The 18363-nt window shown below is 35.8% G+C and overlaps 1 protein-coding gene across 1 annotated transcript in view; it reads left to right on the plus strand.

Annotated features, from left to right (window-relative positions):
- LOC145669285 (progranulin-like) overlaps nt 1-13573 on the plus strand; it is a 33655-nt gene extending 20082 nt beyond the window's left edge. The window contains exons 3-6 of the mRNA XM_081737603.1: nt 848-952; nt 4112-4287; nt 9665-9796; nt 13036-13573. Coding sequence (XP_081593729.1) covers nt 848-952; nt 4112-4287; nt 9665-9796; nt 13036-13161 — 539 coding nt within the window. The 3' untranslated portion in view covers nt 13162-13573. The remainder of the gene's footprint in view (nt 1-847; nt 953-4111; nt 4288-9664; nt 9797-13035) is intronic.
- Nucleotides 13574-18363: the final 4790 nt, after the last annotated feature.

Here is an 18363-nt window from a genome sequence, read left to right on the forward strand (position 1 = left end):
TAATAATGGAAAAGCTTGATTTGCATATACTTAAGTATAAGTTTCATCTTATTATGTGGTATAGTTACCGTACAGTTTGAATTAATAGTTTTACAAAAAACAAAATTTTTTTTTTGCCAATTTTCTCGAAAATTACGTATGATCATTTACACTCATATATTCTTGATCAGCTCAGTGTGATCTATAGATTGGCATATTTCTAATATTTCTCCGTTGCACACTGTGATATTGTACAATTATTTAGTGATGTATTGAAAATATCTCTTTAATAGTTCTATAACTTTTGTCGTAGCGTACGAAAGCCTTTCATAAGCTTACATTGAAAGTTTAATACAAATGTGTGACATAACTACACAAGTGGTACGTCAGAGATAGTTTGGAAAGTAGGTTATATTATATCTGCATACACCAATTCAGTTTACAATGGAAGTTTCAGTCCAATGAACGTAAGACTACTGAACGTGATTAGTAAAATATACGTTTAATTATTGAGAAAAAATTTCTGAGGAACACCTAAGAGCTTAAATAATTTATTAAAATGGGGACTGCTTTGGCTCAGTCATTTATCTTTGGTGCATTGAGTTTCTGGTTTTATCTTAGCTCTCGCCAAATGGGTTTTCTGGTAGACAAACACCATGTGCGGTGTTTTCTCGGGGTTGTCACGTTTCCTCCCATTTTCTGCAACCCACCATTTCGTTCATTACCGTCATCACCGTCTCACTTAGCCTTGAAGTATATTCGTGAGACATAACATAGGTAAGGAACGATTATGTTTCTGAGGTACTCTTGTGTAGACTTAAAGATATGCTAATATATACGATTAAAGGTGACCCTATCATAATTGTAGGAATGACGTGTGACATCGATAGAGGCAGATGCACTCACCGAAGTGGATATTCTATAGAGATGAAGCCGAAAATACAAGCTACGCCAGTTACTTTTACTAATATTAGTAAGTATTTGTTCTTCTTGTTACTCTTCACTTAAACATTTTCGTATAAATGGATGTGAAAACTTCTCTTGTTTTTTTTTACAAACGATTAAATAATAATAATAATAATAATAATAATAATAATAATAATAATAATAATAATAATAATAATAAAGAGAAAATTCATAATTGAGTTAGCACTGAAATGACAATGACGGTAATAGTTTAGTAACTTCCATAAGAGATTTTGACAGCAGCAGCAATGTCTACAAACCTTTGTAAATCGGACAAGTTTACACTTCTTTTGTGATATTCGACATTTTCAAGGACTTTACGCTGCTTTTATGATATTTCAAATTTTCAACTAATCAGCTGTAACCTAATCTGTTATTAATTTCGTTCGTACAGTTACAGTTTCATCTTTTCTTTATATCACGTTCAGCGCCAATTTTTGGTTATTTTGGACATATTACCTTTAAGATCTCTGCCTGGAGCTCCTATCAGAGATGAGAAGATTCGTGTTCAGATATTGTTAATATATTCTGTAACTCTTATAATGTAAAAAATAGTGTTACCTTTTTCATATACTTCAGTACACCGTACTGTAACTTTGTTATATTTCGGTAATTGGATTTGATTCCTTTGTGCTTTGAACATCGCATAGTTTGAAGTTGACAACTATTGCTGATATGATTTGTACGTTCATTCTGTTGTATAGTCATGGTGTTAACTTAAGTGTTATGTAGTATTTATTCATTTTTAATAATATTTATGATAATTTTTAAGGATGGGTAGATGTTTATTTCAATGTTTGTCACTATTTATACCTGATTTTTCGTCTGATTGGAAATTACCCTTTATAACACAACCACTGTGTGGACCAAAGACATAGGTATGACGTCACAAACTTTGTACGTGTTCTGAACAATAGCTGGAGTGCCCAGTTGATCAGGAGGCAGTGTGTTGTTGAACAAAGTCGGATGAAAATTCACCATAAAGAACACACAATTGCGAGTGAATGTTTTACAGTTCAAGCAGGGACATTTTGGGCATCTAGCAACCGCTTTGAATGCATTACATTTGTTTTGGATTTCATGTTAAACTGTAGGTCCAGTCCCATATAATTTCAGTGCTTAAAACGGACGCCAAATTCAAACCAACGATGAAATTGGACATCTACACGAAACACATCAAATGTACATTTGGGTGAGGAGTGGTGAATGAATGTACCATACGCCGTTGGTTTGGGAATTCCATGAGTCCCGTGGATAACGGTTACCAACATGTCCTGATGCGCTCCTTAGGAACATCGTAGAAGCAAACTTTCGGAAAACTGTTCATAAAAGAACACATACTTTTGACGTCTGTTCACAAACAATATAGTGGAAAAGTTAAAATTCAGGGTACGACATATGTTGATACAGAATAACTAGAATAGTCGTTGAGAGTGTGGAGTTTTCTGACTGCACGAAATAACAAGAAAAGTTTCCTGAACCAGATTGTCACTTCTGAAGAGAACTGGACTTGCTACGGTAATTGAAAAATCAAAACAGTCATTGTTTAGTAACCAAAATCCACGAGTGATTATAAACCACCCGTCTACCCACTGAAGGTGTTGTTGCTGGTGTGGCAATCTATCGTGGGGATCCATTACGTCTTCCTTTGTCAAGACGAAATTATCACTGCGGATCATCACAGTGCCGAACTCCATAACATGCGCTACAAACTTGGCCACAAATATTCAACAATGATCAACAGTCACGTTGTAGTAGTGATGCACGACAATGCATGCCCATATGATGGTCGAGGGTGCTATAGACTCTCTTGTATTTGCAGTATGAAATCCTTCCTCACCAACTGTATTCTACTGAAATCTATCCCAGTGACTATTACTTCGAGGGCGCGATGGCTCAGTGGTAGAGCGTTCCCTCCAGTGTTTGGGGTCCCTGGTTCGACCCCAGCTCACGCTGTGTGAACTTTGTGGTGGACAAACACCGTGCTCATGGGTTTTCTCGGGGTTCTCCCATTTCCTCCACTTTCTTCATTCCAGCATTTCATTCATTTCTCATCATCACCGTCTCCTTTAGCCTAACCGGCATAAACGTGGGACGTTAATCTCAAAGATTTCATTTCATTTCTGAGGATTACCTCTTCTGGCGTCTCGGGTACTTGTTGACGGAGAACTTTCCTGTAGACTGGGTGTGCAAAGTGTGGTAGAGGACTTTTCTACATCCAAGAGTTCAGGCTTCTTTTTGTCATGAAATCCAATTGTTGACTGAATGATGGTAAATCTAGTATGACTAACTAGAAGTTGGAGTTTTAATCCTTTTACCATCGAAAGTGACACACGTCAAACATTTTAATATACTTATAATCTTAATGTGAATACTTGTATTTGGAACACATGAGATATCCCGGTTGGCAACTTTCAGGTGACAAATACAATGCTAGGCTGTTCGTGGTAACATGTTAGAAAAATTCTGTATTACGTAAGGAGCAATAAAACGGAAATGTGCAGTGAACTGGAAAAATGATGATAGTATAAAAATGAGTGATTTAATTTATTTCCAAAGAGAGCAAATTGTTGGTGATGCGATGCGATGCGAGCATGACGAAAGTTGCAAGTGTGTTAGATGTGTCGCGAGTGACAGTATCCAAGCTGATGATGCCTACAAAGTTCACGAAAAAAATACATCGGCACAGAGAAACAGTGGTCAGAAGATATCCCTGAGTGACAGGTCCCACCGATCATTAACGTGGATTGTCACTTCAAATCATCGTACAACTGTGTAGCAACTGACAGAGCAGCTTAAGCAGCACCTTCCATTGCCAATGGTTACAAAATTAAATCCCATTACGTCTATATGACATGGACATGCGGTGTCAGGTTGCACTGGCGAAACCGCAGATAAGGTATCATATCGCTTTAGCACGACGCCAATGAAGTCGAAAATATGTAACATAGACTTGTTGATGACTGGATACGCCAATCCCTGGATCTGAACGTAATTGAACACGTGTACGTTTTGCAGATTTGCCCCTTCATACTTTCTTGAGGAACTGAGTGATGATACACACGAAATTGTATAACTTTTTGAATATTTTTATATAAGTAGTTTGTGAGAATTTATTTTTAGACGAACAATTGAACGTGAAATTGCATTTTGTTTATACTCGCAGCTCTTGGTAAGAAGCAGTGTCCTGATATGAGTCAGTGCCCCCATCAACACACTTGTTGCCTGACATCTGAGAACTCTTATGGCTGCTGTCCCCATTCTAATGCTGTCTGCTGCGAAGACAAACAACATTGCTGTCCAAGTGGTAGCACTTGCACTAAGGAAGGTTTCTGTCTCGAGGTAGGTTTAATATATTCTGTTATTAGTATTGTAGGCAATAGAATTATGTCGCAACGTAACCGCAATATGCGTGTCAAGATATTAACTGTTTTCCTTTAGTTAAATTGCAAGTACAGTGCATCGTTTGCTCTTATCGGAGAGAGCAGCTCATAAGTATCAGGAAATGATGTAAGAGTCAGCGGATAGTCCTCATGGGTTCCGGATGTTAAGTGAAAATAAATAACGCTTAACTGAAAATAAATAACGTTTAACAAGTCTATTTTCCTTAATCTACTAACATATTTAAATAGTATTTCTCCTTTAGACTAGAATGCATAAATACTAGTTTTTTTAATTTTAATAATGACAAGTGTTGCACGCGAGACGTATGAATGCGAAATTTCGTCCCCAGCCCCTGATTGGCGAATACAATGTGAGGTATGTTTATTAATGATTTAACATCTTTGATAAATTGTTGAACAATTGTGATGTCTGTATAGTTTCAGTTACAGTTTAATACTGACATTATACAGTGTGTGAACCAATTGCTAACATGGTGAAAGTTAAGAATTAAATTTTTTATTAGTTTTTTTTTTAATTTTTAACTTTACTTATAATATTTTACGTATTGGAGTTCCAATACTGTTCTTAGCAGACCTTAGCTGTGCTGCTTCCGTGGTCAACGCATCCAGCACTTGATGATAATCTACCACGCTCTCGGTCACAAGGGTAGAAACATACCTTATTGGGGCTAGAGGAGTCTACCTACCTAGTTGAAATCACTCAATATAGTATCTTGTCTAAATTATTCAGTGTACCTAGTAATACCATAACTAATTTTACATGTTTATTAATGAATTAATTATTATTGGCGACTAAAATAAAATTACTCACGTAATACACAAATAAATTTTTAAGACATTAACCATTGGTCGTAACGTAGGTGTTAGGTCAACGCTGCTCATGATCTTATTTCATGTGATTGTCGCGGGAAATTGTGCTACTATCAGCAGCAAAAACTGTGTAGGACGCCCATTACTGTTTAACTTGCTGCAAGCCATGGTTACAAGTACAGAACACAACGTATGGTCCAGAAGTTCAGTGCTCTGGAAGACAGACTTGTTGAAAATACGAAGTGTGACCAATTCAAGTGAAGTCACTTATGTGTAAACTTAGCCTAGTGGGCTGGTGCAGAAAATTGTTGGAGGATCCACTTTTGCTGTTTGAATGATATGCCAGATATTTTTTTGACTGTAAATTCCAAAATCTTTCCTGAAAGACCTAAGCAGAAATTTTAACTACATGTTTCACACAAATGAAGTTTAGTGTACTTCTTTCTTAATAGTATACTCCCTATTAATCCCTGATAGAAGCACAATCATGCTCTTTTGCAATTTTGCTAGTTTTTAATGAGCTTGCAAAGTAGATCCTGCTGTTTTGTCAGTTGAATGATTTCAATGATAGAAATCTTTTCATCAGTAATAAGATTTCTTCTGTAAAGATTGATTACATAACGCTGAAGAAATATTTTATTTTCAACTTCATCTACTGCTTACGCTGACTAATCTACGAGTAGCTCAACCCCAATCTCATTGGTAAACATATGAGACTTAGGCATGTTGAGGTGTTTAGATCACGGTCAATCGCTGGTTGTTTTCTGATGGCGTTTCTTTGAATTTGAGCCACTACTGTAGGAAGACTACCTACCTGAATTATGCGTAGTCAAACCTCTTAGGTGCGGTTATCGACAGTTCTAGTCTCCATTGATTCTTTTGGTTATCAGATAGACAAGTTGTATATTCTAAGCACTTCAAAATGTTGAACTTGGGTCTGTGCTTTAGTGAACTCCCATTGGCTAAATAGCTTTTTGAATTGAGTCTTAAAGTTCCTTTTAGCACCGAGGCTATATGAGACTAAAACCTACAGCTTAATTTGGATCCGAACCACACTCGATTCCACACGAAGTCCAACCCGAGTAGCTCGCAACACAAGTCGATGGCGTTTCTTGTTCGATTCCCATTTGCTTCTGATCTCACGTTTCAAAGATCCTCGGTACACTTACTCTAATTAGTACTGTAACGCCAACATAACTTTTTATCATCACCCGCTTTATGTCAGTTGATTGATATTCTTTTTGAGTTTAGCACATAACGATTATGAACCGGGATAAGGGAGTCAGTGATGAAAGTTGGAGAAAACAGGAAACCCCGAGAAAATACACATATACTTCTCTACTGGAGTGCATTTCACAGTGATTCATCAATTGCATCATATTCTAAATATTGCAGATCTTGTTGCATCATTGGTTATTGCTTACCATCTATCAGAAATTTGTGACGATGAAAGTTCGGCAATATAAGCAACAATGCAATAATGATGCAAATTTTTATGATAGTGAATTAAATTAGCTAATGTATTTAGTTGTATAATCCAAATTTTGCTGATGAGAAATAAACTACCTAGGAAACGCATCCGTACATATTTTTGGAAGAATCGATAGCATGCCATTAACCCATATTTTCATTGTTATATTTTGGTTGTAAATGAAGGTACTTAGATTTAATCTTTTCCATTTTCCTTATAAGCTTTTAGTAAATTTATTAGTATCTGATCAATGTATGACATTTACTTAATACATACGTAAAGTACTTGGACAGTTCTCAGGCGATATATGTAATTTCCAGGATATTTACGTAGAAGAAAAATTGGAAATAGCAATAATAAATAAAAAAAACATAGAAGTACTTGTAAGTACTTTGGTCTCTTTCTGTCGAGGAAACAGAAGCTAATCTCTGATTGGAAGTATTTTGTAAGTTTGTTAGTACATAGACAATTAATTTTCGTCTCGTCATATCTCGGCATTCTATCCGAGGGAAGATTGTAGCTTATTTATCTCAGGCAGCCAGACGGGCACTATGACAATAGAGTAGGACGACCAATTACTTACCAGTATGTATAAAAAGAATTTTGTATTCATTATAATTTTACGCTGAGTGATTTCACTTTCTCGGTTACCCACATCAATTGATATAATCAGGAGATAAGAAATCCAGCGTTGACAAAAAGGCAGTGCTGGCACACAAACATGGATATTAGCCAATGGTTATGCAAATATATTAATCGTATATATAACTGCACGTACACTACCAATACTCATCCACTTATTTCGGGCATACATTCAACTCTGAACAACACAAAACGTTAACATATGTAACCAAACACACACATATACAATAACAAGCTTAAGGTTATCCTTGCACAAAGAACAGCAACTGGCATGACAACAAGAGGAAAATATCTGGCCCCTTTCACAGCCAGTTTCTATTCAAGAAAAGCACAGAAGAAATAACACAGCTAGATCCATCGAACGAGGACACTCTGCCATTGACACGCACTGAAAATTCTCAACACCCTTCGTACCAGCTTACACACAAAACAATTTCAAATACGACAAATCAACACATGTACAGAAAGTTCTTTCATTTCCCAGGCGATGATAAATCGACTTTCTGAGTTGGTATCACTTCAACTTAACAAAACGACAATTGCACATGACAGATGCATAATATGGAAACTGGTAATAGGCAGTTGGTTGGAAGTTTAAATTAAGTTTTAACTAGAAACCCAGGTAACTAAGTTTAAGAAATTATCTTTTTATTACATAGTCATTATGTTGCGTTTGTTGCTCAGTAATTGTAAGGGATATTCTACCGTTACGAAAATATTACAACAAAATTATCAAATAATGGAATTTTAAAACTAAGAAGGTCACCAAGAAACTTTGGCACTTTTTCACTCACCATCTTCGAACATCGAAATGTAACCTAAGACGTGCTTGGGAGATCAAAAATTGTCCCCATCTGCATCGACGACCTTTTGTCAACATTCGGGAAGGCCATGAATTCCACTACTTGGTGGGCCGTCAAGCGAAGAAGATAGATATCAAGTGCATTTTGCACCTCTATTAGGGCTTTGAACTGGGGTCCTCTAAGGTGATTGTCCAAGGAATGGAACAAGTGATAATCGAACGGTGCAATGTCCGGGGAGTATTGCGGATGCAATAGTGTTTCCCATCCAAGGCGTAGAATGGTGTGCTGGGTCATCCTAGCCACGTGATCTTAGAGTTGTTCTGTAACAGGAGGACCCCTTTGCGATTCAGAAGTGCTGGACAGAGTTTTGAGTTTTTCTTGAACACGGCTCAACTGTTGACAGTACACAGTTACATTGATGCTCCGACCAGCTGGTAGTACTTCCCGAAGAACGATGCCGCGAGCAGTCCACCAAACACACAGGAGGGCTTTCTTGTGGTGCAGTGCTGGTTTCGGCTGGTTTAAAACAGGTTCATTGAATGCTAACCAATGATAATGGCACCGTGGAGCTTTGTACAGGACCCACTCTCATCACATATCAACATCCTGTGCAAAATGATTCCTTCCTTAGAGGAGACTGCAAAGAAACACAGGTGTCTGCTTGCGTTGCTTTCTGGCCCGGAGTCAAATCTGAGAGACTCATCGACCCAATTGTGGTGCTTCCCGAGTTGATGAAGGTGCTGTCGAATAGTTTCTCAACTCAAACTGAATTATGGTCCCAGTTCCTCACATGTCTGCAAATTGGTGGCCTCAGTTGCTACCTGAAGAACTTTATTTTGTACATGTGTTGTTCTTCCGGTACATCTTTCGTCTTCGAATGTTTCGTCACCGTCCTTAAACTTGCTAAACCACCGCTGCACTGTCTGTGTAGCCAGAACATCCTCACAAAAGGCGTGGCATGTCTTCCGCCCGGCTGCAGCGGCGTTTGACCCTAATTTGAACTCCTACAGCATACACGCTCTTATGACACTCTGTGGATGTCTCATGTTCATTCTGTCCTTACGCAAGTTCGCACTGTAACTGAACTTCCACAACCAAGTAGTATGTTGGGTACACTAACAACTGACCTTCGCCTTATCTCCATTCGCATTCAACTCACGGTCTGAGGGCCAATTGAACACAGACCTCCATAAAAAGCGACGGAATTTTCTTGGTTACCTTTGTACTATCTCAGCTATAACTGGAATCACACGAAGCTTCCCAACCTGACCATGAAGTAAAGAATGTACTCAAAAATGCTTGTTTTATTCGTAATACTTATTTTTAACCATTATTTTTAACCGTGGGGTCTTTTGGGACCCCAGATGTGTTTATCATGATATATCTTTTAAACAAGTGAGATTACAATTAAATTTTTTCTTGCATTCTATTTCCAATGTATGCTAAAGATGCCACTAAAAATATTTAGTTGTCTGTTTGATGGTTATGCGTAAAGAACATAATTTAGATGGGATTCTGGAAGACCTCATGGTAATTTCTTTGTAGCAATATCTCGGTAGTACACAAGTGTTAATATATTTTACTTGTAGGCAAACAATGAAAGGGAATATGTGAAAAAACCAAACAGTGTGGTGTGTCCAGGTGGTCGGTCTACTTGTCCTAATTACAATACGTGTTGTCCAATCGGAGGAGGCAGATTCTCTTGTTGTCCACTTCAATCGGTAAGTATTAAATTTAACAGTCTAAACAATTTACTTTATGTTGCCTTTCCGGGCTTACGATTGGCTATTTGAGTAAGAATTGCTAATCTCTTGTGTTGCTTATGATTAAACTAAGAATTTTACAATCACAAGAGAACAAGTCGGTTTAAAATTACAAAACTGGAAACGTAAATATTGTGATAAATGCTCCCCTTTCTCCTTCAGAAACTGAACTATGGAATACGTTTCAACATCTGTTTAACTACTTTTAATAGAGAATTATATGTCTAGTTTCAGGGATTATTATATGTTAATATATATGTTATGTTAACCTACCTTCAGGGATTCGTAATGTACTCTATTCTTAACCAAAAATTAACTTCCTTTACTCTCTTTAGGCTAAATATTTCTATTAAAATGAAATAATGACAACTAAGCACTATTCTGCTGCTTTAAAGTGGTATCCGAACCTCTAATTTTGAAATTTCACGTCTGATCGCAGTCAAAATCTATACAGCAAATTCCGACGTCTCGTACCTCTACCCTCAAAATTTAATGTTAAAAGACCGAAAATTGCACCTTTTTCTTTTTTTTTTACGTCCCACGGTTATGCCGATTAGGCTAAAGGAGACGGTGATAATGAGAGATGAGTGAAATGGTGGAATGAAGAAAGTGGGAGGAAACGGGAGAACCCCGAGAAAACCCACGAGCACGGTGTTTGTCCACCACAAAGTTGAAAATTGCACCCTGTAGCGAGGTGCATACATACAGACAGACGAACAAATTGAGATCAAATTGTGCCAGACATTGACGTTCGGCACTGATGTTACAATAAGTATCACGCTTTAATGGTTAGTTACGCGGGCGACTGCTATACCTTGTTCTTTCTCGCCTGGTCCCTTCATACAAGTTATGCCAAGGTGTAAAGTTTTTAAGAAAATTTAGAACTGAGATGGGAAAGAGGGACGAAATAAAATTTTCACAATATAATGAAAAAGATATTGTTGATACAAAATTAATTCTTATCCTAAGTTTCCAATTGCATCTCAATCACATCAGAAGCAATTTTCGGTTCAACACTTTTAACATTTATTTGGGTTTCCAGTTTCTTCACAGCATTGCATTTTTCAAAATGATTCTTCATTCTTTGAACTAAACCAACCATTTCTTTCTTATACGTTTTGAAATGAACTCGTATAGTCGTTTTCTTATCTGATGGAGTTTGAGTTACTTTAATAAATTTGCTCCAAACGACGTTTTTTCTCTTATTGTAAAACTTATGTTAAACAATTCGAAGTTGTATGGAGACTGAGAACCAACATGTACTATATCAACGAATGCCTACGATATTTTAATTTCAGAACCGCAATTTATCAAATAACCTTTTGTTTGTTTTCTGGATACAACATAAAAATTTTTTCCATGATAATTATTTTATTTATTTTTTAATATCAGTTCTACAAGTAGTCCAACCTTCGACTACGACACTTGCTCGAAAGTTAACTGAGAAGCATTTAAACCATACAATATACGTTAAAAATAAGGGGAAAAAGATACAAAATAAATTGTAGATAACCATATTAACCTGCTGTAGCCACGAGAAATCAAAATTCACATGGGAAGAAAAAAGTTTTCTGAGTAGGGAGCACTCTTTGACAATTTTCTTTCTTTTGCAGATTCCTTTTTACAAAAATAAATAAAGAAATAAACATATGTTTAATACAAATCTTAAAAATACACGTGTTTAAAACAAAATGTTTAAAACGTATACAAAATGTGTTTTAAACAAAATGAATTGTCTAAAACAAGTTTTAATCATTTGTTTTAAACATTTTGTTTTAAACAAAACAACCATGGGATCTATAGATATGAAAAGTGCAAGGTAATATGAGGTGAATATAATTGAAAGGGAACGTTAAATTCCAAGCAAAATGTTTTCTTTTAACATTTTCAAAATTTGAATCGTAAGTAATATTATAATTTATTTGTCTGCGCTTTTATTTACATTGCTGACACTTTAAGAGTGGTGTGATGAGGAAAACAGGAGGTTTAATTAGAGGAATGACATATCGCGTGATACATCATTCAAAATTAACTGAGAGGGAAACTGAGGAGAGATAGGAGTATTGGCTTCACAGCGAATTACAAATATATTGTGTTGAATAAATTATGTTGAAATTAAATATTAGCTATAATTCGAAACACATTAACCTTCATCCTATGTTTAAACTTAACAGTATCTACCAAGCTGGTTAATTTGGTTTTCCATTAATAAATGTAACTTTCTGTGAAAATGTGTCCTGTTTTCTGGTAATTGGTGACAAATATAAAGTTCAGGTGGTGTACGAAGCTCAAGTGGGCAGTCTTAATTGAAATTTAATTTTTTCACGTAGCCTAATCTAACCTAACTTTAACTATCCTAACATGTCCTAACTCCCTATGGATGAGTTAAATAGTCTTGTCACTTGCATTCACAACCGAAGAGCAAGGTAAACAACCTCAAGTTTTCGATTCCAAACAATAAGTCTGCTAGGTGAGGAGAGCATAGGCTATGTGTTTCACTTTATTTTCATATAAATATTTTTTTATCTTTCTTCTCTTTTATCCATTTTCTCTTTTAAAGTCCCTTCTTTCGAGAATTTAAATAAAAATTCAAATTTTCTGTTCCATTATAATGTTCATAAGTCAATACAAAACAGCTATTGTAAATTAAACATGTAACTGATGTCTTTTGAACCCACCTGAAACAAATGTTGCTGGAAGAATTGACGGAAATATTCATATCTGAGATACTCATTGGTAACTATATATTTTTCTTCTTTAAGATTTGATGCTGACTTTGGTTATTTTCACAAGATACATACAGTATGTTACAGCCCTTTTTTTCCTTCGCTATATATAATCAGTAATACACCAATAATATTCTGTATTTATTTTCAAGTAGTTCAGAATATACCAACATATATAATTGAGTTATTTCATAGCGTATTTCTTTATCGCAACTAAAAGTAATTAGTGCAATAATAAACATAACATAAAGAAGAAGAGCCCCTTTTCTCCTAAAATATTTTTATCAAAAATTTCCAGAATAACGAACATTTTTGTAACTGAATTACCTTTCTTGGTAATAAAAGACTAAATGTGCCATTGTTAATAACAATGTTACAAACCAAAACAAAATGTCTCACTTAGTTGATATATGAAATGAAGTACTTTGATTCTTAAAATCTTTCTCATAATCTAAACTTCTCTGCTTATAGGCTACTTGCTGCAGTGATTTGCAGCATTGTTGTCCATTTGGCTATCATTGTTTGTCTCCCAGCGGATGTATTAAAGTGGATGGTACAGGAAATGTTATGGAAGGCATTGCTATGGAAGAATACTGAGCCTAAAACGAATTGGAGCGGCTTCACATGGTATAGATCTATTAGCAGAAAAAAAATCTCATGTTTTGAATCTTTTCAATATTGTTTATGAGTAGATAAATGATTCACTTTATATAGTACAATTACAATTACAACTTCTCTTGAATAATATCACATGAAAATTCTGACGTTCAAGGAAAAAAGTTGGTTTTGTATGTGTGCAAACTATATATAAAACTTATATTGATGGGATGTTTGTAATTGTATGATTTTTCTGTCGCAATTAAAATAGAATGCTGATGTATTGTAGTAAGACTGTTTTTCGTGCTGAGCGTTATTCCTACGAATGTTTTTTTTAAGATCTGCAATATGATGAAATCTGTAGTGGCTGCAAATTAGTAACATCAAAAAAATAAATAAAAATAAATAAATAAATAAAAATAAAAATAAAATAAAAAATAAAATAAAAAAATAAAAAAAATATAAAATCAAGAATATTATCTCATAAGTTTCCAAAACAAGTATTGTCATTATTTTCTTTTTGTCTCTTGTAATCATAAAATTATTGTAGTGTGCTTTATTTGAATAAACTTTAGCAATTCAGCAATTTTACAAACTGTGTAATTATTTTTAGGTTTGCTTGATAACATTGTACTTTTATAACAGTTGAAATATTATTGTTAAAACTAATAAATAAATATTTACAATTCTTTTAAAATCTCTTAGATGAAATATTTTGATGAATTTGGTCTACAGGAGAGAGTGTCTACCTTGAAAAGACAGACATATACATTAAAACTATACTACATAACTTAAAAGATACGGACATTTGAATGTGGTTACTCATTGGTAGTCAAAAATAAAAACTTGATCCAAAGCTGATCCCAGGAATAACGAGGAACATGCACTAAGTTTTCTATATCATAATTTGAATGGAAAGAGAGTTTGAGTTGGGATATTACTTATACCATAACTCCACAATCATAACTATTTTCGCGTGGCTCCACGTAGTGTAGCCGCTAACATTCAAGTCTTTGGTGCGAGTGGTCGAGAGTTCTATCCCCGGTGGGAACACTCGGACGAAAAGTGTAAAAGCTTTTTCAGGCCAGCATTCTGAGTGAGGTTTTTCTGGTTTTCCCTTACTCACAATGACGGGATGGTACCTAAACGATAGGCTCAGGCCGTTTCTTTCCTTCACCAATCCTTTCTTCCTTCCTTTCCCTCGGATAATATAATCGACGAGGGACATCATCCCTCATACGTGAAAGGATAACATGGCAATAGATGGCAAAAGCCCAGAAATCTAATTCCAAAATCCCCTGAACGACAATTTTCGTATAAATTAACTCGACACCTTTTTTCAAAGGAGGACAGATGATTTTGCGCTACAATTAAACACAAGTTGCTGAAATGTGTGTTTGCATTTATGATTGAAAACTCACGTCACAGTGATGGACTTAGGTCACGTGTCACAAGCTCTGAAGGTGTGCATCATAGATTCTGCAAACGTAACGCAAATAGGTTTGAGTGCCCAAAGAATCAGAAGATTGTGCATTGTTGATCGTTGTCATGTGAAAGTGCACCAAGAATACAAAATGGTGATAATTTTTCTTTAGGGATTCAAAATGGGACACGTTACACAACAAACAGCAAAAAACTACATTAACAAAGCATTTGGGCTACTAATAGTGAATTAATGCAAAACGCTTTTGGTTTGTCCCATTTCGAGTCCAGCAACATAGCACTAGAAAATATGCAACTCGGCACCGACCAACATCATGTTCAGATAAGCTTTTCAGAAACGAAGTGAAAGTCGGTCCTCGAAAAAGTGTTTGTGCAGTTGCAGACAAATTTGACATACACCATAGCGTTGTCGTTTGATTGCTCCATGCAAGCGGTAAGATGAAAAGGTGACTCATGTATGCCATATGAGTTGAAACTGACAAACAAGGTTCTTGGAGATGTGCAGTTCTGTGACTGCAAGGAAAAACCAGGAAAGTTTAATCCATCGAATTGTGACATCAGGTGAAAAATTGATCTGCTATAACAATGAATGGTCAGAATTTTGATTAACATCCAGGATAGTTTCCAAAAGCATCCCTTTACACTAAGGAGGTGTTGTTTCTGTATGGTAGTGTTGACACTTAATTCCCCTAAAAGTTAGAGTAAGCCTAAACCAATCTTAGTTGGGAGAGGGAACATATAATCTGCATCTGTGCCACAACTTACTCCTATTTATTTTTCTTATCAGAATACCTCCACATTCATAAGAGTACGTTCCTAAGTTCTGATTTAGGCTTAAGTTTCTGTACTAAAATAAACATCAATATACTATTTACTTAATAGATATGTATATTCTCTAGTTCTACATTCCATATGTGAGTATCTGATTGTAATCGTGGTGCAACTAATCCTGATATAATTATATGGGCAAAATAAGAAAAAGGAATTTCACTACATGAGAGAACATACGAGATTCCACGATCCATCTTGATCTGATTGCAATCCTCCATCATTTGTTTACACAGTATCTACCATAGTAACCAATATCCCCACCCAGCTTAACTGCCATGTGTCTCTCCTGCTGCTATTCTAACATCTTAATCACTTTTTTGGGAGGGGGAGGCTTTCGATTGATACAGCATGCGATTGAGGACCTCTTCGCATCGCAGGGGAAAGACTAATTTCGACACGGTATACTGTAGTTGGCTGAACGAAGGTGAAAGTGTGTGATTGTAGGTGCCGACTGTTTTGGTTAACAAGGTTGTTTCAAATTTTTTGGCTTCTGAAAATGATATATCTCCGGAAAACATTTCATTAGCATAACCTAATATAAAGTACATTATCTCGATGCAATCTTCCTTTCAACTTGGTGATTTCAAGGGATGGTTATTGACGAACAATAATGACGTGGTAAAGCAAGTTAATATTTTCTGATATGTGTCTTGTATATATGTATACTAATGAAAAGCACCACATTCTATAAAATACCATTTTTAGATCCATTATATTGTTATAAATTTCGATAGTTATTACCAGCTGTTTAAGTTGTACATGGCGGCATTTCACTCATTGGTTGTCTAAATCTTTCGTTTCAAAATGGGTAAGAATGAGGAAAGGAATGTGTCAGTGGCTGCTTGTTTTTGTAACCTACTGCCTGTGGTCGCCATTAAACGGTTTTGTTTGCTCTAATCAGCATTAATGAAGCGGGAAGAAATTTATGCCACGTATTTGATAGAGATGCAATAAATAACACTGATCAGCATATTTCAACTTTTTTCTGTTGTTTTGAAATAAAATGGTGTATCCGAATCGATTTTTTTCCTACAGATTACGAAAATAACCTTCAAAGTTGCGTATCACGTCGTTTTCTCAGAACGAAATCACGAAAATGTCAAAATTGAAAAAAAAAGAAAACGATTTTTTTTAACATGTAGACGCCTGCCAGGGAATTCATATCTTGACGTTGTCATCCCTGGCGCCTCTTCTAATTGTTGCAGAGACATGAACCAACTCTTGTTGAAAAGCTAATAGAACAAGCAATGCAACGAGCTATGTTTAGTGCATCTGAGCTTCCATTCGTAAAAGAAGAAGAAGAAATTCGAAATATTTGTAAAGAATGTCAATTTTTGAATTTCCGGCCACGCTGGCAACACTGTTGGTTATTCTACGTTTCTAAAAAAATAATACGAATTTCTTGCACAGTCATACCAACCATATAGAGAAATGAAAGTCGTAGCTTCAATAGGAAGCGAGGAAAAAATCAAAGTGCAACCACCGTTTATAATTTTTTTTTGGTTCGTAAACATCCAGGTTATTACCCCTGGCGCCTAATAATTGTCACAGAGACATGATCGACCCCTTGTTTGAAAGGTAATGGAAGAGGGAATACAATGAAATATGTTTGGTAACCCTGGCTTCTGTTCGTAGAAGAAAAGGAAGAAGAAAGTCGAAAAAATTGGAAAATATGTTAATTTTTTTGAATTTCCGGCCACGCTGGCAACATTGTTAGTAATCCTACGCTGGTAAAAAAAAAATCAAAAGTACTTACCCAGTATCAACTTAATGATTAGGTTCGTGACCTTAATTTACCTAAAGACGCAGCAGAATTAAGATCGCGACTTCATGAAAACAATTTATTGGGTACGAATATGAAATTCTCCTGGTACAGACACCGAGAGGCAGAATTAGTTCCGCTTTTTCCAGAGGAAAATGGTTTGGTATATTGTTGACACATTCCGGCAGTCATGAAATTCTACTACATCAATTGCAATTTAGGAGAATTGAGGCTGTTCATAGATTCCAGCAAATCCAGCTTAAAAGGTGTTTTATTATACAATACTAACTTCCATCCGTCCATTCCAATAGCACATTCAGCGACTATGAAAGAGACATACGAAAGCCTTCAATTTCTGCTGGAAAAGGTGCAGTAGAAGCGTTATGAGTGTTGCGTGTGTGAGGATTTCAAAGTCATTGGAATATTGCTAGGCCAACAAGCAGGCTACACAAAATATTCTTCCTTTTTGTGTGAGTGGGATTCCAGAGCAAGAACTGAACATTGGGTTCGAAAGCAGTGGTCATTCAGAAGTACTTTCATACCTGGAAAAAGGAACATTGTTTCACTTCCATTGGTTGATCCCTCTAAAATGCTGTTGCCACCGTTACATATAAAACTAGGTTTAATGAAACAATTCATGATTTCTTTAAGTAGAGATAGTAGATGCTTTCAGTACCTTGCCAGTAAATTTCCATCTATCACGTCAGAAAAATCAAAACTGGAATTTTTACAAGCCCACAAATCCGAAAATTGATGGCAGACAAAACATTTGAGAAAAGTATGAGTGAGATAGAATTACAAGCATGGGCTGCATTCAGAAATGTGGTACAAAACTTTTTGTGGAATAAGAAGGCTGCAAATTACAGTGTTTTAATCGACGAGAAATTTTAATCTTTTAAACTTCCTGGCTGCAACATGAGCGTCAAAGTTCACTTTCTTCATGCTCATCGCAATTACTTTCCTGACAATCTTGGTGATTTTACGGAAGAACATGGTGAGCGTTTCCATCAGGACATTAAAGTGATGGAAAAGAGATACCAAGGAAGGTGGACTGTTCATATGATGGTCGACTATTGGTGGATGTTAAAAAGAGACTGTACGGAAGAACACCAACGAAAATCCAAAAAGAGGTAGTTTCAAGGGAAGCCCGATGACGAATGTTAGGT

Source organism: Thermobia domestica, chromosome 13 (assembly GCF_964235325.1).
Source record: "Thermobia domestica chromosome 13, izTheDome1.hap1.1, whole genome shotgun sequence".
Lineage (NCBI taxonomy): Eukaryota > Metazoa > Arthropoda > Insecta > Zygentoma > Lepismatidae > Thermobia > Thermobia domestica.